This window comes from Spinacia oleracea, chromosome 3 (genome assembly GCF_020520425.1).
Source record: "Spinacia oleracea cultivar Varoflay chromosome 3, BTI_SOV_V1, whole genome shotgun sequence".
In the NCBI taxonomy this organism is placed as follows: Eukaryota; Viridiplantae; Streptophyta; class Magnoliopsida; order Caryophyllales; family Amaranthaceae; genus Spinacia; species Spinacia oleracea.
In genome coordinates, this window is record NC_079489.1 from 80712670 (window position 1) to 80732717 (window position 20048).

The 20048-nt window shown below is 36.9% G+C and overlaps 1 protein-coding gene across 2 annotated transcripts; it reads left to right on the forward strand.

Moving 5' to 3' along the window:
• The first annotated feature begins 2887 nt into the window (after nt 1-2887).
• LOC110787256 (E3 ubiquitin-protein ligase RKP) lies at nt 2888-19625 on the forward strand. Of its 2 annotated transcripts, none has more exons than XM_021991844.2 (11): nt 2888-3326; nt 3528-5175; nt 7313-8131; nt 9657-9817; nt 13213-13351; nt 15862-15945; nt 16605-16886; nt 16992-17123; nt 17322-17521; nt 17929-18133; nt 18927-19625. In XM_021991844.2, the coding sequence occupies exons 2-11, from the start codon at nt 3688-3690 to the stop codon at nt 19227-19229; spliced, it is 3813 nt and encodes a 1270-aa protein (XP_021847536.1). In that variant the 5' UTR covers nt 2888-3326; nt 3528-3687; the 3' UTR covers nt 19230-19625. The 2 variants fall into 2 exon arrangements, with proteins under 2 accessions (XP_021847536.1, XP_021847535.1); XM_021991843.2 differs by having other exon boundaries at nt 2903-3326; nt 13210-13351.
• The last annotated feature ends 423 nt before the right edge of the window (nt 19626-20048 follow it).

Genomic DNA, 20048 nt, shown 5'->3' on the forward strand with positions numbered 1-20048 from the left:
AAACTGCGTACGTATAATTAAATAAACGCAATTTGCAATTAATTAACAATTACGAAAATTAATCACCCCTTTTAATTCTTGCAAATTTGTAATATTTAACCATGTTCATGCAATTTAGATTATGAAAATAATAAGGGGCTCGTGATACCACTGTTAGGTTATGATACATATGACAATTCATAAATCATGCGGAAAAACCATAAACCCAGGAAAACATATTATTTACACATAATCATTTAGCATAGAATAGATGCATACTCTTTGTTGCGTGCCTTCCCTAGCTGCGCCCGAACCGAACAAGAACAAGTCCTTAGGACTCCAAGTGTCGTCCCTCCGTAGATAGTCCACAGCACGTCCGGATCCGCCTTAAGATTGACCAACTAGAATCGCCCTTAAGGTACTAGAAAATTTCGGCAATTTGAGCAAGATGTGTGTTTGAATTTTCTCTCAAAAACTCACTTTGAATACTTTGAAACTTGTGTTATAAATTGTGAGCCCTAGCCTCATATTTATAGCGGTATGGAAAGGGAATCGAAATCCTATTCAGATACAAATTAATCAAACCTAGAATCCTACAAGAACTCTAATTTAATTAATTTATCAATTAGAATTAGGAATTTAATCATTAACCGAACTCTGCATGTTTTAGGAAACGTGCACGAACACAAACACTTGCACACACACGCACGACAGCCACGATGGGCCTCATGCGTGCGCGCGAGCAGCAGCCCACTCAGCGCCCGCGCGCGCTTGCGCGCTGCGCGCGCTGTGCGCGCTGTGCGTTGCGCGTGCTGTGCGCGCTGTGCGCGCTGCGCGCTGCGCGCAGCCTGCTGGGCCTGGCCTTGCTGTTTGTGCGGCGCGCTTGGCTTGCTGGGCGATGGCCTGGCTTCGTGCTGGGCCTCGTCCGGCAGGCCTCGTCCGATGCTTATTCGTACGATGCGCTTCCGATTAAATTTTCCGATTCCGGAATTCATTTCCGATACGAACAATATTTAATATTTCCGATTCCGGAATTAATTTCCGTTTCGAACAAATATTTAATATTTCCGTTTCCGGAATTATTTTCCGATTCCGGTAATATTTCCGATTCTGACAATATTTCCGTTTCCGGCAATATTTCCGATTCTGGCAATATTTCCATTTCCGATAATATTTTCCGATACGTACCATGTTTCCGTTTCCGGCAACATCTACGACTTGGATAATATTTATATTTCCGATACGATCCATATTTCCGTTTCCGGCAATATCATCGTTTCCGGAGTATTCATTTCTTGCCTGTGACGATCTTAGCTCCCACTGAAACCAAGATCTGTCGGTTCCGAATATTCATAGATAGAGTATCTAATGCCATTAGATACTTGATCCGTTTACGTACTATTTGTGTGACCCTACGGGTTCAGTCAAGAGTAAGCTGTGGATTAATATCATTAATTCCACTTGAACTGAAGCGGCCTCTAGCTAGGCATTCAGCTCACTTGATCTCACTGAATTATTAACTTGTCAATTAATACTGAACCGCATTTATTAGACTTAACATAGAATGCATACTTGGACCAAGGGCATTATTTCCTTCATTATAATCATATAGTCATTATCTAAGAAGCGGACAAAAACATACTCTAAATAACATAGTACATAATGTAATCGTATAATAACTATTATTTATCAAAAAGTCACTATAAACTGTTCATAACATAATAACTATCTTAAACACATAGTTTATGTTTTAAACTTATAATAACTTTCTAAAAAATATAGTAACTATTTTAAACACATAGTTACTGTTTTAAAGTTAAAGTAACTTTAAAAAAAATATAGTTACTCTAAAAACTACTACTAACATAAACACAACGAACATTCCAGTGACTATTAAAAACACTATTTCGCAACATAAATTAAAGGTGACTATATCATTTATATACTAACTATGTGAAACACTAACCCTAATTTCAACAAAACAACAAACATTTCAAATCACTCAACAAGATAATAACTATTTTACACATATAGTAACTATTATACACATATATTAACTATTAAAATAATATTGTAACTATTGTACACATATAGTAACCATTAAAATTACATAGTACCTCTTTAAACCATAAAGTTACTGTATTACTCATATACTTACTATTTAAAATCGTAAAGTCACTGATCGAATTCGCGAAGTGAAAACGATATTTCGGTAAAACACAAACATTAATTTCTCCAAAACAATACATATTTTCAATTTTAAATGAAAATAGACTTAAAATTCTTTAAAAAACAACAAACCGAGATGTAATCTCTAAAAATTATTGCGAATATTTGTAGACGAGCGCAAATTCTTCGATTCGATTTCGGCAACGACGAACCTCCTTCTTGATCTACTACTTCCTCCAATTTTTCCTCATCTAATAGATCCAATTATAAGAATTATAAGATAATTACGAAGAAAATCGAACAAAACCTAGAAATTTGGGCTAAATTTTGAAAAGCATAGAGAGAAAATGAAGAGAGAGAAAATGAAGAGAGAGAAATGAACAGAATGTAGATCTGAAATTTTGAAAAAAAGAAGTTTAAAACGTATATAAAGTGGGCTAGACACAAATCGCATTGAAACTCTAAAAAACACATAGTAACTCTTTAAAACACATAGTTACTGTAATACGCATATAGTTAATATTTAAAATCACAAAATAACTGACATGTGACAGTTACACATGTTACCCATACAAATTACTCCATTGCCCTGGTCCACGCTAAGTTAGCATGGACAAGGTTTATATTAGTATAAATAAACAAACGAGCTATTACTCAATTAGGGACAAAACGGTCCATTCAATCCTATGATAACAAAGCATCATATAGGAAATGTCCAGTATCTAAATTTATTCCTAATAAAAGGAGATTCCGAAACTTCCCAAAAAAAAAGAGAAAACCCCGAAACTTACTGCTCTCTCTAATTTGACCTCGTAGCTAGAGTTACCGGATAATCGGCTGAAACCCTTCGAAAAGTCACCGGCAGCTGAATCCAATACTGTAAGGAGTTTCTGAGTCCACGTCACTTAGTGGCTTGCAACGGCCACGTGCCGGTTAACCAACTCCAAAATTGTTGGGTTCTCACTAGGTCAGCGTTTCTTCGTTTTTTCCCCAAACTTTTTTGGCGTACAATTGGAAATTTCTGTTTCCGGTTCCACCACCTTTTTTCCCCAATTTAATTTTCACGAGAGCTTCATTAATGGTCGTCTTGTGAAGCCTAATTTCTTCAATCAGCCGACTTTTCTGTGAAATTGATCATCGTTGAAGCCTGTTCATCGAAGATTCTGATTATTTTACCTGTAAGTTTTTAGTTTACTTATTTTTTGTTCAATTGAAGAATTTTTGACAATATTATTTTGCAAATACAGTGAAATGATGGTCAGAAAAATTAAGAATTGCTGAAAATAGTGTTTTTCTGGGCGAATTATTGCAAATTTGATGATTGTTAGTGTTTTTTGCGGTAGTAATGGATTTGTGCTTATGTTAATGGCTTTTTTCAGTTTGTCAGGGAAGCTGCTGTTTGTGCTCTTCGTATAAAAAAATTATTTGAGGATTTCGGAGACGATTATTGGTTGAGTTTTAGTAAACTTTGAGGTTATTTTTTTGGAGTTGTAAACATATGTAGGGTAATTTGGGGAGGTGGAAAATCCCTCCTCTTAAATGGCAGAAGATGGTGTATGGGGTAGTGCATTATCATCAGGGTTAGCGTTAATACTTAATGGCGAAGATAAGAAAACGAATCCTCAAAAGAATCGTCTTGTTTCATATCATGATGATTTCGGGCACCAGTCATTGGAAAAAACATTGGAATATATTTTTGACCTTCCTTATCGATCAATTGGACCGCTGGGTGGTCTGCTGGATGTTAATGTAGTCCATTCTATTGTCAAGAGGTGTTTTCTGAAGTTTCCGACATCTTTAAGTTCTCAACCTCCAGGTAGGGATGGTCTTTGTATCTTTGACCGTGGATGTGGGCTTGTTGTTTCGATTGACGAGTCCAGCATATGTGGGGATTTGCAGAAAGTTAGCCCCCCTTTGTTCCTAGAAAGTCTGGCCATTTTCAGCAGTGCCAGAGCAAATGCCTGTGTGTGGGAAGGCAAATGGATGTATGAAGTGATGCTAGAAACTGCAGGGATACAACAGCTTGGCTGGGCAACAATTTCTTGTCCTTTCACTGACCGTATGGGAGTGGGTGATGCTGAGGATTCTTATGCTTTTGATGGTAAGAGGGTTAAAAAATGGAATGAGGAGGATGAGGCATATGGTCAGTCATGGGTGGTTGGTGATGTTATTGGATGCTGCATAGACTTGGATGAGGACAGGATACTGTTCTACAGGAATGGTATTCCACTTGGGGTTGCATTTGCCGGCATTCGAAAGATGAATCCTGGATTGGGTTACTTTCCTGCGGTCTCCCTATCTCAGGGTGAAAGGTGTGATTTGAATTTTGGTGCGCGGCTCTTCAAGTATCCAATCGAAGGCTTCCTTCCTCTACAAAATCCTCCATCTGCAACTTCACGTGCTTCCCAGTTGTTGCAATGCTTATCAAGGATGTTGGAAATAGAACGCATGGAAAGGGCCGAGTTCTCGTCTATCGATAAATTGAGAAGGTTTGTTCCACTGGATGACATTTTTCACCCTGTTGCTGATGCAATATGTGACGAGTTCTTTTCTATCTTGGATGAAGATGAGAAGGCCATGGAGTATATATCATGGGGTCCATTTTTATCATTTTTGATGGAATTATATGGTCTGCATTTACCACATGATCATCGGAGCTTGGACAAAGTCCTTGACATTGTTCTAAAGTTTAGAAGCTCAACCTTGCTATTTCAGCATGTAATAGGGGCCCTGTCTTACGGTTGCAAAACAGCTGCTTTGGTTTTAACCGAGTGCCCATATTCAGGATCATATCCATATCTTGCACTGGCTTGCCATTTGTTAAGAAGAGAAGAGTTGCTGGTGCTGTGGTGGAAGTTATCTGAGTTTGATTTCCTCCTTGAAGGTTTTCTGTCATGGAAATGCCCTAACAAGCAAGATCTTCAGTTGATGATGCCTTCTGTTTGGTGGCCTAATTCATGTGAGGACATTTCTCATGAAAACAGTATGATGCTAACCACCACAGCTCTATCGGATGCAATTAGCAAGGTATTATAACAATGTTGGAAGTTCCTCAACTTCATGTTCCCACTAATTGCTATTTTCATCTGCCTTCTATTTTTAATTATGTAGTGAACTGTCCCACAAAGCTGTTACTCAAGATTTTTCCACATGAATATTGACTAGTAAGTTTGCCAGAAATGATGTTTATTTTGTGGGTCATTCTATGTTTGGGAGTTTTTTTTGACTAGACATGTTCTAGAGATGAGGTGGTTCACATAGGTCATTTTAAGTGATGTTAGATTATTCCCTTCATGCCAAATCATATTTTATAATTTTTCTTATTCATTACTACTTGTCATTTAATAGGTTAATGCACTATTGTTTTGCACTTTAAAATACAAAATGCTACACTACGTTGCCTAAATCTCAATGCAATAAGTCACAACCACTTAATTTCTGTGTATAACTGTAAACGTGACTTATTAGGGAATAGATGGAGTAATTATCGCATATTTCCAGGATGCTAGTTGTCTTAGCCCTCCGCATTAATGCTGTTAGTAGGCATTTTCGCGTGCCTTGAGTTGTGTAGGAAATGAATGTGTCCTGTCAGGGGCGAATGCCCCCCACCCTTTTTGGCAGCTCTTTTGGAGTTAATATGCGTGGTCTTCTTTCCTTGTTATTGATCGTTTTTCTACTTCATCATCACCACCAAGGAATCATATAAGAATCAATTGAGATCATAGAATTCTTTTTGATAGCATCGTGAAGATGGGGGATCGGCCGGAGTTGTTATCCTGCCGAGCGTACGACTGGCATATTTGACGAGGCTATGCATTCCAAAGGACTAATTTGAATAAACAGGTGCTAGTATGAATTAAAGGGGGGTAAATAACTACTCCGTTTTCTTCATGGTAAAAAGATAAATAAGAATAAGGTATTTAGATAGATTGTTTTGACAGGACTGTTGATGATTGCATCAAGCAAATGACACCTATTGCTTAGAGGTTTAGACTAGTGCCTTAGGCCCTTAGGGACATGCCCTTAAAGTTGTCGGCGTCTTTGTAAGACCTTGCTCACGCACGACCAATTAATGTTTTCCAATTAATATGTAAGAACAATAATAAATGCAGAAAATAAAGCTTTAAGTAAAGCACATTGACTGTGCTAAGCTAACTGCCATGAGTGCCATCTGACTCATTTGAGTTTCCAGATGTGGCGTTACCAGGTCATCCTGCATTTTTCTTGACTTCTGTTGACCTGACACCTTATATTATTGGGCCTCATTTATTAAAGATAGGTCTCCCCTAATCAGGAAATTGGGCTTCGCAAAGTGCCCTTAGAGCCCTAAAGGGCTAAAGTAAAAAGATGTTTATAACAGTAACTCTTTTGTATAGTTTTGTCTTAGTTTCTCATTTGCAGCATTGTTTGTAGTTCCTTGACTTTGTAAATAGAGGCATCAGTTATTCTATCCTTAGTGTCCTTTAGAGGTGGAGGACGTGTTGTTTTTCTGCCTAGCTCTCTTATGGTGATTTGTCAGTTAGCGAAATCCTGTTGGTGAAATATGGAGGTTCCAAACTGGATTCACAGTTGGAATTTATCTAAAATCGTTCTGTTATGAATTTTATATATTCCCTTTGTGTTTAGTATCACGATTCATGTGCATAAGTAAAATGAGAGTGAATGTGATCAATATATGGGTCCTACCTTCCTAGTCATGGGCTCATGGCTTGATCCGCTTTACATCCAAATAATTTATGATTCCATTTTGTTCTTTTTAAAAAAAGCATAGGCTGATATACCGATCATATATGTTGCTTCATTTAAATTTTTTTGGATGGACATACTTAGATTTGATAGTTATTAAACCAATAGTGTACACTGCTCATTTTGTTGCTTCATTTAGCAAATCTTGGGTGGACATTCTTGGATTTGATAGTTATTAAAAGTATAGTGTACACTGCCCATTTGTGTTGCTTCATTTAGCAAATATTGGATGGACATAAATGCTGTAACCGTTTGTGTATTGCTCTTTAATTGTCTTATTAGATTGGAAATCAAGAATTGAAGGTGACCATGTTATTTTCTAAGAGTACATACTTAATTGTTTGTAGATGTTAGATAGAAAATGCAGAGCTGTTGGCGATGACTAATACTTTTATTTTTATACTTATACTGATTGCAGATTGAGGAGAAGCACCGAGACCTCTGTTGCCTGGTAATCCAGTTCATTCCACCTGTGATGCCTCCTCAGCTTCCTGGTTCAGTTTTTAGGAAGTTCCTGCAAAATGTGTTAGGAGCCGCAGACCGTAATATGACTGCTCCGGGGGTTCTAGGGAACACTGTCCTTGTTTCCTTATATGCTGTTATTCTTCATTATCTTTCTGAAGGTTTTCCGGTGGCAGATATATGTGGATGGTCTAAGAGCCGAAGAGATGGTGCTAAAAAGGATATTGGTTTTCTACATCGGGGTGGTCAGCTCAGTTTTCCCATTGAGTTGTTTGTCAAAAATGATCCAATGAGGATAAACATTTCCAGAGTTGGAGGATCATTTAGCAATCTGTTAGAACTGCATTCTGTGCAGGAAAGAGAGTCTGAAGTGATCTCTTGGGAAGAAGGCTGCATGAATGATGAAGACTCTAGAGTAACACATCTTACAAGACAGAAGCCATGTTGCTGTTCTAGCTATGAAATTGATTTCACCAGAGTCTCTCGTGATCCAACCAGATCCAGAGCCAAAGGTTCTAGAGGCCATAACTCTTCCATTCCCGAGGGATCTGTTCATGTTGCTTCTGAATGCAATCCTAGAAGTTTGAATGAGGAAATCGAAGATAAACCTAGTTCAAGTGAACATCCACACTCTCAATTTGGGTATCGACCAATGCAACAATCAAGAACAGTAACCGAAGATAGTAACTGTTCTTCAGCAATTTTGAGAGAGGAGGAACTTCTTGATGTTATGCTATTTCTGTATCACGTAGGGGTTGCTCCAAATTTTAGGCAGGTTAGTAGTTTCTTTTGGCTTTTAAACAAGTATTTTAGCAATGGAACTACAAAGGCAAGTACAGCCTGGTAAATTGTAGATTTATAGGGCCCTTTCCTGATGGAGATTTTTGAGGCTGGGAGCGGGGGGGGGGGGGGGGGGGGGGGATATAAAATAAAAGTTATTGTTAAGAAACGAAGCCTGTGAGGAACTGCTTTTAATCATTTTTAGAACCATTAAAAGCCTATAAAGTCTCCAAGATGGCTTCTGAATTTATTTACACATTATAGAACTTATTTTAGTTATAAATTGTATCTGGGTAGCCGTTATTTCTCCTTAAATATCTTTTCTGAAATTACTTGAAATTATTCAGAATGTATTTGAACTTATTTTATAAGTGGAAATAAGGTGAACAGGGCCTAAGCCAATCAAAGTTTGTGTCCTTTCTAGAGAGTTGCATCCCTTTTCTATTTATGAATTCCTTCCATTAGCTTTTCTTAGTTACCCATTCATGTTATAAGTATGCATAATTTTGAAAGTAATTGTGACTTCTGTGACCGAGATGTGGGATTGTGGGTTTTTCGCATTCATCTTAGTTTATGAAGGGATATAAATAAGAAATACAGAGTTATAGATGTTGTGATTTCAGGTTATAGATAAGTGGACAGTAGACATCAACTTAGGCTTTAAGGGAATGATATGCATATGTACCGTTATTTGATGTCACTCTCAATGGACACGGGTGCTGAGCTATTATTGTACATATATTTTTGGAATGTTTTTGACTCAACCATGTCGAACTCTTAAGTAGAGCCTGATAACGGGACTGTATGAGTAACATAAATGGTTTTTTGAATGATGGATATATTTGGCATTTCGTGAAGAATACAGAAGATGTTTTTTATTCAGAAACCTGGATCTTTTTGTTGGAAATAAATTGCAGTAGACAACTAGACACTTCCGTGTTATTTGCATATATTTATAGGATGAACTGTAGTCTATGACGATTAACCAGTGGTGGAACATTGAATTTTAGTACAGGGGTATGAATGTATGATGACAACAAATGAGACTATAAAATATATGGACAAATACTTCATTCTGAACTTTTTTTTCGGAGAATATGGCCGTTCTCCTATGTCTCTTCATTTTATCATTTGACAAGCCCTGATTGGTTAAGCTGTTATGCTATGAGTTTCCTGAGAGAAGAATGATGTGTTTTCTTGGGGCAGACCTCCTATGTGTCTATGGACCATTGTGAAGGGTGATTTTTGACATTGGGCTGGATTCCTAGTGATAGGTCATTTACTAACTTGAGTACTTGTGATGTTGGGATAAATATTCTGCCTTCTTTCCCCCTTGATTTTATTTAAACTTATGAACTTTTATTTTTATAGTTCCTCCCACTTTGCTTTAGCTGCGCTTCAGTTTTTATTTCCTTTGTGGTAAATTCATGTTACATTACTTGTCCCCGTTAAAAAAAAAATAATAAATTTTTTTTTACCTTACTTGGGATATCAGAACTTTTTCTTCAATTTTTGTATAGGCATCTTACTACATGTCGCATCAATCACAATCAATATCACTCTTGGAAGAAACTGATAGACAACTAAAAGAAAGACCGTGCCATGAGCAACAAAAGCGGCTAAAAGAGGCACGAAATATTTACAGGGAAGAAGTTATTGACTGCGTGAGACACTCGACATGGTAAGATGTATTTGATGGGACTTCTGCTATTGCTTTATCTTGAGAATTCAGTTATTATTTGTAGCTTCATGTGATCATGTCATGATATAACCTTGAAATGTATAATGATATTGAACAGTTTAAACTTTGTAATAAGAAAACATTGTTAAAAACAGAAACAGTGCTTTTCAAGGTAGTTCTTCCTTTCATGATGATAAAAATGGTTGGAAAAAAGCATAATGTAGGGAGATATCAAAGAACTTTGATAAAAATGGACGGAAAAAAGCATAATGTAGGGAGATATCAAAGAACTTTGTAGGAAGGGTAAAGGTTAGGATATAAACCTTACTAGTCTTATATGCACGCGTTGCGTGCGGTGATATATAAGAAGGTAAAATTGCGTTATGTGGAAAAAATTATTCGCAAAACTTCTCTAAAGAAAAAGTAGACATCAAACAATTGGGGGAAGGATTTTTATTATGTTTGTTTGATTGAACTTTGTTTTAAAAATTTAAATTTAAATATGATATATTTGTGACAATATCATAATGTGGCATAATAAGTACTTGAAAGGAAAATTAAAGTAAGGGATTAATAAGCAGAATATTTGGCTGAGATTAAGTATTTGATTGTGATTGTGATTTTCATTTTTTATTTTTGACTTCTTGCCGGCTGTGATTAAGTTTTGATTAACTGATTTCCCTCTTTTTGTTTTATTTTACAATGTTAATATATTTTATAAAAAGTATGCGTTTCCTTTCAAAAAAAAAGTAGTAGGGGCGTTTTAGACTATTCTGTAGGGCACACCAAAAGGTCATTTACGATAATTGATAAAGGGAAAAACTAGGTCGTTGCTAGTCTTACACCTAAATCAATCCAAATACCTAAACTAACCACTAGAACCAAGTAGAGCGGCAAGCAAAGGGTCGATATCCACAGAGAATTGCGAGTTTCGTAACTAGAAATGCTAATATAAGCTAGTTCGAAATGGGGTTGGTTGTTGAAAAGGAAAATTCAAACTAAACGATTAGAACGATAAACAAGGATTAAAAACACTAGGGAATTGGGGTTCAACAAGGGGTACATGCAATAGGGGATTAAGGATTTTGGGGATTAACTAGACTTGCAAAGACAAATTGAAAAGGGGAATCGATCTTTAATACTCTCAAACAATGAATCATGCTTCCGCATCAACCCAAGGGCTAAGAATCAATCAAAATATATCCGATCGAAATCATACAACGCAATGACTCACAATCCCTTGCCAAATCAATGCATCGTATTCCATTGACCCATTGACCAGGCAAAGTTACGTCTAACCAAACAAGCAACAAGGAACCCCCCAACTTATGCAGTTAATTGCAAAAACTAATAAATCCTACCTTAAAACCCCATACATGGAAACCCTAGGCTACACCCAAACCCCTAGATGATGACTACTCACTCATGGAATTGACCACAAATTTCAACATGATATATTCAATAGGAGTATGCATTTCCGAATAATCAAGGCAAAAGTCTCTAACCAAATAGTTTAAGCTAATTTCATCATGACAATCAAATCTATAGGCAAAACCATCATCAACAATACAATCAAAATCACCAAATTTTAAAAGATTAGCCAAGAAGCTAATAAGTCTAATCATAGAGGATTGGGAAAAGCTAAATAAACAAACAAGTAAGAAGGAAAAATATAAAAGTGCCTATTTTTGGGGGTTTTTTGATTAATGAGAAAATAAAGAGACAAAAGTAAGAAAAATCAGAAATTAATGACAATAAATGAAAATAAGAGTTAAGAATTTTACAATGAAGCTTCAATTCCAAGATTTGGGAGAATCCCAAGCATAACAATGAGCAATGAATGAAGTTCTCTTCCTTTCTCTCTCTAAAATAAATTTCAGACTACTTTTGTAAAAAACTAGGTTTTCTAAAGTTCCCAAAAAGCTTTAAATAGTCCCGAAAAAACGGTTCAGCGCTGGCCGCAGGTTCGGTTGAACACAAGGAAGTTCGGCCGAACCAGCATCAGGTTCGTCCGAACAAGAGGGGAAACAGGAACAGCTCACAGAGAGGTTCGGCCAAACTTTTTGGGGAAGTTCGGCCGAACACAAGTAAGTTCGGCCGAACCTTCAGAATTGTTCGGCCAAACTTCTGGGCTTGTTTGCTTCAGACATTTCTGCTTCGGTTTGGCCGAACACTTCTGAAGTTTGGCCGAACATACTGAGTTCTTGATTCCTTGACTCCCTTTTCCCACTTCGGCCTTTCCTTGGGATGCCGTTGACTTTCATTGACTTTTCCGTCCGCTTTACTTGTTTTAGTACACATTAACAAACCCGTGAAAAGCAAAAGCTTGACAAAAGACAAGAAAAACAAGGCGAAAGGACGGTAATTAGGAAAAACCGAGTCAACTAAGCAATGAAAAGCAAAGGGGACTAAAATAAGCACAAAAGGGGAAGAAAACAAACAAAAACAAGAATAAAAAGAGGCAAAGTACTATCCTAAGAGTGACATAAATGTCACTCATCAATAATGATCTCAAGAGTTCCCTTATAGAATAGATATAGTAACATATTACAAAAAATCTTGAATTGTAGGGTGAATAAACATTCGCACGGAAGGGCACATTATGAAACAATTAGAACATAAAAAAGCTTGAGGAACGGGTTCCTTAACTGAGATGCGACGTCTAAATGCTGAACGCCAACTACATATAATGCCAAGACTAGCTTGATTATTTTCCTGCCCTTTCCTGAATTTTCTTTGCGATTATCGAGGTGATGCTTTACATGTTACAACTGATTACTGGCTGGATGCTTCCTGTAAGTCTTAATGTGTCTGAACCATGTGAAGCTTGCATCTTATCTTCAAAGGTTAATACTTGGCAGGGCACTCCCATCTTAAATTGCCAAACGTTGACCATTAAAGTAGAACTTGTCTTAACATTTTCCAGAAGTTCCTGACTCATTATTGATGTCTGTCTTGGTCACATTGAGCATTTTAAATTTCTGTTTGAGCATCATAATCAAGTATTTGTGTCCATGTAATGGGTTGCAGTTGGTACCTATCCGAGTAATCTGACATGGATTAAGGGAAGGCGGGTCTTGAAAATTGGAATAACAGTGGTTGAGCTGATTTTTATCTTCTTTGGACATGCATTATGGTGTATTTTTAGGATTTGGGAGCTTAACTGGTTACTTTAATATTAATTTGAGGGCTGGTTGTTTGAATCTTGTTTAATGTTTTCTTGAAGTTAAAACAATCATCATAAGTATGAGAAATTGGTAAGCATTACTACAGTTGAAAATGCTTGGATGTTGTTTATTGTAGTAATAGTCTGATATTTATTTGTCAGTAGATTGTTCAGTTAATTTGAGAGTGTTCCTGGGGTCCTTTTGCTTGACAAACTGTTATTCTAGTAGGTATCGTATCTCTTTATTGTCTCGATGGAAACAGAGAGGAATGTATGCTTCTTGCATGTGGATCGTGCAATTGCTTCTGGTGATCAGCAAAGATAACACCTTGTTCAGTTTCGTTCCTGAATATTATCTGGAAGCTCTGGTAAATTGTCTCCTCCAACTATTTTCTGCAGGCTTTCATCTTTCATGACCTAAACATTAAGTAGCCTGTTTTGGTGGCTCTTAGAGTTGTTAAGCTTGCTTATTTTACGGTAAACTAGTTTGCTACAAATAATGATGGTAGATAATGTTCTTTATTATTTTTAATGATGCGTTCTTTTAAGGTTCAGTAAAATCTTCTTACTGATTCAATGTTTTGAGATACAAAGTTCCCTGAAAGTTCAAGATATTTTGAAACAGAAACACATCCGTTTTTTTTATCTTGCTTGCCTTTTGGCTTTCTTGTGTTTCTCTTTATTGCCAAATATAGTGAAGAGTTTGGAAGTTTAAATTTTACTATCAAGTAACGTTGAATTTGAGGCCCTATTACCCGAACTCTTCATTTAACCTCAAATACCCGTGTCGGATCCTCGACACGTGGACATGGGTATGGACACTCGGACACTTCATTTTGGACCGTAATCATGCAATTGTTTCACAAAATAGCCGTGTTGGACACTTGTACACGCACCCTTGTCCGAAATGGGTATCCGAGTCCGGGTAACATAGATTTTAGGTCCTTGTCCGGACATCATATCTTCTGAAAAAGTATGTGTATAAATTGGAGTTACATTAAGCTCACCTCAAGTATTTATGGGAATGTAACAAATAGTTATAGGAGTGGTTTAGATTTGAGCGAATTGATCCCCATTTCTTTCCACTTTGGTAGTTGATGGCTGGATGTCTTCAGACACGTGATTCTGAGAGGTGAGATATTAATGATTGTATAGAGGTTTTCCACGTCACCACGTGGGAGGTGATTGTTGTCTGTCATTTTGATGTCATTTTGAAGTCTGCAGGTTGTATTGTTAATTTGTTATAGATTGTTTTGTTCTGATGTTATAGAGACGTTCAGGAATAGAGAAAAAGAGATCATTGAATGGTTAAGACTAAGACCTGAGGATGAAGTGGTTTGGATTTGGAAATTTGGTGTGTAGAGATATCTCCTGTTGGGAAAATGAATTTGGCAATTCCACTCGGAGCCTAACTCTGTTTTCATCTGGAGATTGAAAACAGGTATTGACTGGAACATAATGGGTGGGATGTGTACTTACGCTAGTCAAGACACTAAATATTGGATGATCTTGATGATTAACTGAAGATTGTCTGTACGGCGTGTTTTGGGAATGTGGAGACTGTGCTATCTCTTTTATTTATTTATTCTGAAAAGGCTCAGTTTTATGGCACTAAGGCTATGTTCTCTTCACCTCATTCTTATTTATTTATTTAACAAGAGATAGCACTAAGACTGTGCTATCTCTTTTATTTATTTATTCTGAAAAGGCTCAGTTTTATGGCACTAAGGCTATGTTCTCTTCACCTCATTCTTATTGATTATTCTTGTTAAAATTAGATTAGACCAGAAAAAAAAATTCACACCAGACTAGAGAAAAAGCAAAAACAAATTACAGAAAACAGTCAGAGCAAACGAAGAAAACAAAGCCTAACTCTTTGAGGTTATGATGGTGGATTGGATTTCTCCAGCTTCTCTTTGGTGCTTTTGCAGATTTCATATGTTGGATTGGTAATAACAAGGGGAGAAATCCTCCATCATTCTCTTGTATGGTACTTCTTGAGTGTTGTGGTTGGAAAAGAAGAGTATTCTTGCTGTTTTTTTTTTGGGGTCTCGCGCTTCAGGGTTGCTGGTGGGCTGCCCTTGTCTGGCCTTTTGCGAGATTGGTGTACTCCATTCTTTTCTTTTACTTGATGGACTGTTATTCGACGTTTTTGCTCTCATTCTTTTTCTTATATGTTGATAGGGAATAAATCTCTAGGAAGAAAAGGAGAATAAGAGGTTTGCATAATGGCGCAAAACCAACTAGAGAAAAGGAAATGATTAAGTTATGGCCTTATGGGTCATCTATCTAGCCAGATAAGCCAATTTGAGTGACTTTCATGCGTAGATCACTCATATAACAGTCAAAATGTCAAGGCGCCAGAGTCAGGGAGCTGTTTTTTATTGGCCAACATCATTACAGGCGTGTGGATTGTAGAGGTTCAAGGTGGGCAAGGTCTCCCTGTCCCCTCCCTGTGCCCCCTATCTAGTTAGCCTCTGGGGTCATCTGGTTGGGATTATTGTTGTTCACTTTATATGACTTGGCTGTGTAGCCTAACGGAACCATTTTTCTTTAATCTTTGATGTGTTTAATTTATGATTGCATGAGTTCTCGCATATTGTTTTTAGGCATTCAGGTATGTTCTATTTGGTGTTTACCTATTAACTTTCCATGTAGTTATCCATCCTCCATCGCTTGCAAGTTTGCATATAATGTGACCCTCAAATCTTAAACTTGCAAAAGTGGTGCAAAAGAATTTGGTTCTTTATTTTGTTGTTTATTTTTGATGTGGCTGCTATGTAGTAGTTGGTGATTTGATTTTTTTTTCTTATAATGCAGCAGCTATGTAGTAATTAGTGATTGGGTTTTTTAACTATTCATTTCGATTTCTTTGCAGGTTGATTGCTTTCACGTTTTACGTAAAAGTGATCCACCATTTGTCCCTTCTTCTATTTTTATCAAGCAAGGACTCAGTTCATTTGTACGTCTCACCTTTCATTTCCTTATAAGGGTTAAATATGTGGTTCATGTTCTTTTTTTGTAAGATTCCAAAATATTATTGTCCACTTTCGTATAATTGCTACTGTCTGTTACTTGACTTCCTGCTATTTTTTAATGTCTGTTGTATAAAATATGTGGTGTTTTAACTCCTTGACTCCTTCCCTCCCATGTAAATTTTACACTTGCCATTTTGGGATGCCACAAAATGAACTTCATAATTCCTTTTTAAGTCAAAGTCAATAATCTGAATATTATTGCCCATTTTCTTCCCCCATTCCATTTATCCTTTTTTCTCTCCAATTTGCATCCCAACATTTATTATTCTCTCTGCATTACCAAATTTCTAATTTACCCTAAGCTATTTGTGGGGCCATTTATCTCATCGTGTCTGTAGCACATGTCACTATCTATCCATCACTCCCCTTCCACCAAGTATTACAGAGTTATAAATTTTTGTCCATATGTCGAATTGCCTCTCAATGCATTTGCATCATATGCACTGTACATAACCGGCCACCAACCGTATGGCTATGCTTGTGAATTCTAAACATTCATTTGTCATGTTTAGAATTCACCACCAAGTGGTGCAAAAGAATTCATTCTGAATTCTAAAGTATGCACTATTGGTTCTTTGATCAGGTCACCTTTGTTGTTACTCACTTCAGTGATCCCCGGATATCGAGTGCAGATATAAAAGATCTGCTTCTTCAATCTATATCGGTATTAGTACAGTACAAAGAATATTTGGTTTCTTTTGAAACCAATCATGCAGCTACCCACAAGATGCCAAAAGCCTTGTTTTCAGCATTTGATAATAGATCCTGGATCCCAGTGACTAATATTCTTCTAAGGTTGTGCAAAGGTTCTGGTTTCGGCTCTTCAAAACATGGTGAGACATCATCCTCTTCGGTTGTTTTCCAGGTAAAAGTTAAACCTTGTCCATTCTTCTTTTTCTACATTTTGAGACCTCATTATGCACACAGCGACTGACCCATATTCTTCATGGTACATGTTCAACTTATGAAGAGATTGTTGCGTGATGTATGTGCCGAAGATGAAGAACTATTTGCTGCTTTCCTGAATCGCTTATTCAATACCTTGAGTTGGACAATGACAGAGTTTTCAGTATCAATTCGAGAAATGCAAGAAAAGAACCATGTAAGCCTTATTTTTATTATGATGTGACTTTGTAAGTCGATAATTTGTGTGGTAAATTTCTTGTATTTTATTTGGCAGCTTCAGTTCATATACTTCGTATGTTCTGCGTTTTTTCGATGTTGGACCATATGAGCAGGATATTTGATCTCGCTAACTTTTTTGTTTGCGTGTGTAAAAATAAACAAAAAACCTTTGTAGATTTTGGAGTTCCAACAGAGAAAATGCAGCGCAATTTTTGATTTGTCTTGCAATCTTGCTCGTATTCTTGAGTTTTGCACGCATGAGATTCCTCAAGCATTTCTTTTAGGAAATGATATGCATCTCAAAAGGTTGACCGAGTTGGTCATCTTCACACTTAACCAGATGACATCAGCAACTGATTCTGAGTTTTTTGATTGGTAAGTATTGATCTCTTTTGTTCATATGCATTTCAACTACTGCATTATTGGCAGAACTTACTTATTCCCAACTGTCCATCTGTCCATCAAATGTGTATTAACTTGTGCCTACCTCCTTTCACCATTTTTATTGTAAAACATGCATACTTGCTATGACTGTGCTATGTAAAGGCCAAAGTAGCAAGTACTAAAACCAATTTGTAGCGCAGGATTCCTTGTTCTAGTACAAGCGATGTCAATGTATGGCAGAGATGCAGACTTTTGAGAATTTTAGAGTGCTTTGGATACAATTATGAGCTTTGAGTCAGAATTAACATTTATGGTTGTTCACTCTAAAGAAGTTTGTTTTGGCTTATTTGAATTATGATTATCGTTTGATGCTGATTCTGGATGTCTTTGTTCTCCAGGTCAGTGAAACGACATGGTCAGCCTCTGGAGAAAATAAATCGGGGCATGATATTGGCTCCTCTTGTTGGCATCATAGTGAATTTGGTGGAAGCCAGTACAGAAGTTGAATCAAGGGAACAGAATGATTTAATTGAAGTTTTGGCCAGGATGGACTGTCCGGAAACTGTTCTTTTTGGACTCCAATATGTGTTGGGGTTCAACTGGGTTAGTTCTCATCCTTCAGTCCTTCACCCATATCCTAGGGATTCTTTTGTCATGCCAACAACTTTCATTCTGTTACCTGTCTTCTGATTGATCGAGCTGTGTATAACTTTAACATTGTCTCTGTAGATGCAAACATATGCTAGAAACTTCTTAAGAAATACTTCTATATCAGCTCCAACTAGATGAATAAGTGCTGATGGTACCATAACACTGTTGAGACCTTTGACATGACCTGCATTTTTTAGTTGTAAATATCTTGGTTGCGTGTGCTGCCGATATTCTGGAGGTTGAATTCTAAGGCTTTGATAGCAATGAAGTTATCAGGCTGAACTCTAAAGCTTACTTCCATTAGGTTTTAATGGAGTCTCAACTGTTTCTTTGGAAATTAGGATCACTGTTTTGAGGTTGCATCATGTTTTCATGTGTATCGTTTGGTTGCTATCGTTGTATACTGGAATTGTGTTGTTAAATTTTTTTTTTTGAGTCTGTCATAGGAGAAGAATTTCTTTTTAGAGTGTCTTCTAGATGTTCCGACACCTAGAGGAGTCTTCTTATTATGTAAGGCTGTTTAGAGATTTGTTTTTGTTTGCTGTGCCTTTCCTGTTGTCCATTGATTTCCTCTCCAACCCTTTCTAGAAGGTGGGGAGTTGGAAATCTATTGTGCTCAGTTGGATTGTGGTCGTTTTGTACTGGTGAGCTGATATTATTGGTTTTCAGTTTTTACACCAGTATTTGATTGCCAAAAAAATAAAATATTTTGTTCTGTTTTGTTTTGTTGTGTTGTCATTTTCAGGCTGGTTTTTCGAAAGGGAATGTTCACTTTGCTAAGCTGAGGCAACTTGAGGAGTTCTTAACCTGTCTTATTTGCCGGATGGGGTCCCGGGATTTGGAGGCATCTGCTTTCCTGCAAGAATCAGAATGTGATGACAGTATCTGTTGTATCTGCTATACTTGTGTGGCTGACGCTCAGTTCATTCCTTGTTTACACCAATCATGCTATGGATGCATTACTCGACATCTCTTGAATTGCGAGAGATGCTTCTTTTGTAATGCCATAGTCGCTAAAGTCATCAAGGACGAATCAAAGACAGTTTGAATTTCAAGTTTATATAGTTCCACTTAGTAAATTTTTTGCTCTGAGATCTTTACTGGTTCTATTATTATCAGTTGATCTCAGCTTGGTGGTGACTTCTCTGTTGCAAGAACTGAAGTTGCCTCAACAACGTTGGAGCTATCTTATGTTATGCTTGCAGAAGAAAGGACATCAACATCAGCAGGGAGTATAGTAAAGTACTCCTTTATTATTAGTAGTTTAGCATAGAAATTTAAGTTCATTTTTCAATTTGTATATATTTATGTAGTCGATGTAGGATTAAGGATTGCCATGGGCAGGCAGGGAAATTAATAAACCATGGTATGGAAAATTTGTGTAGGCATTATGTATATACCAAGGAATGGCAAGAAAATGTTAAAGCTGTTTGTTATTCTTGTTCTCCTAACTTCTTAAGGTGGTAATTTAAGGGTGAAAGGAGAGCTCCAAATTAAGTGCGAAAACAAACATCGCTTCTCCATTGAGTAGGTAATTGATTTGCTAAAAATCTGTTTGAGTAAACTATATAGGGATCAAGAGAAAAACATACGAGATCCGTACTGTGTAGTACTATTCACATTTGTCACCACTATTTTCCTACAAAGTCCGAGTTCGGGTTTGAGCTTAGTTGAAACTTCAATTTTGAGCTCGAGCTTGAACTCGGCTTGATTGCTAGATTTGCAGTTTGAGTTCGGAGTTGAGCTAATTCTAAATTTGTTTGGTAACAGTTGAGGTCGAACTATTATTCGGGCCCTTAAGAATTTTGGAGGAAAAAGTGTATTGAAATTGATGATTAGGGAAGTATGAAATTGATGCCATTATTGA

Excerpts from the sequence above, each read along its gene's own strand:
- LOC110787256 (XM_021991843.2), top strand. The coding sequence starts at position 3,688 with ATGGCAGAAGATGGTGTATGGGGTAGTGCATTATCATCAGGGTTAGCG. Across the intron at positions 16,887-16,991 it reads CCTCTTCGGTTGTTTTCCAG|AGATTGTTGCGTGATGTATG; the intron begins GTAAAAGTTAAA and ends CAACTTATGAAG. Across the intron at positions 17,124-17,321 it reads AAATGCAAGAAAAGAACCAT|ATTTTGGAGTTCCAACAGAG; the intron begins GTAAGCCTTATT and ends AAACCTTTGTAG.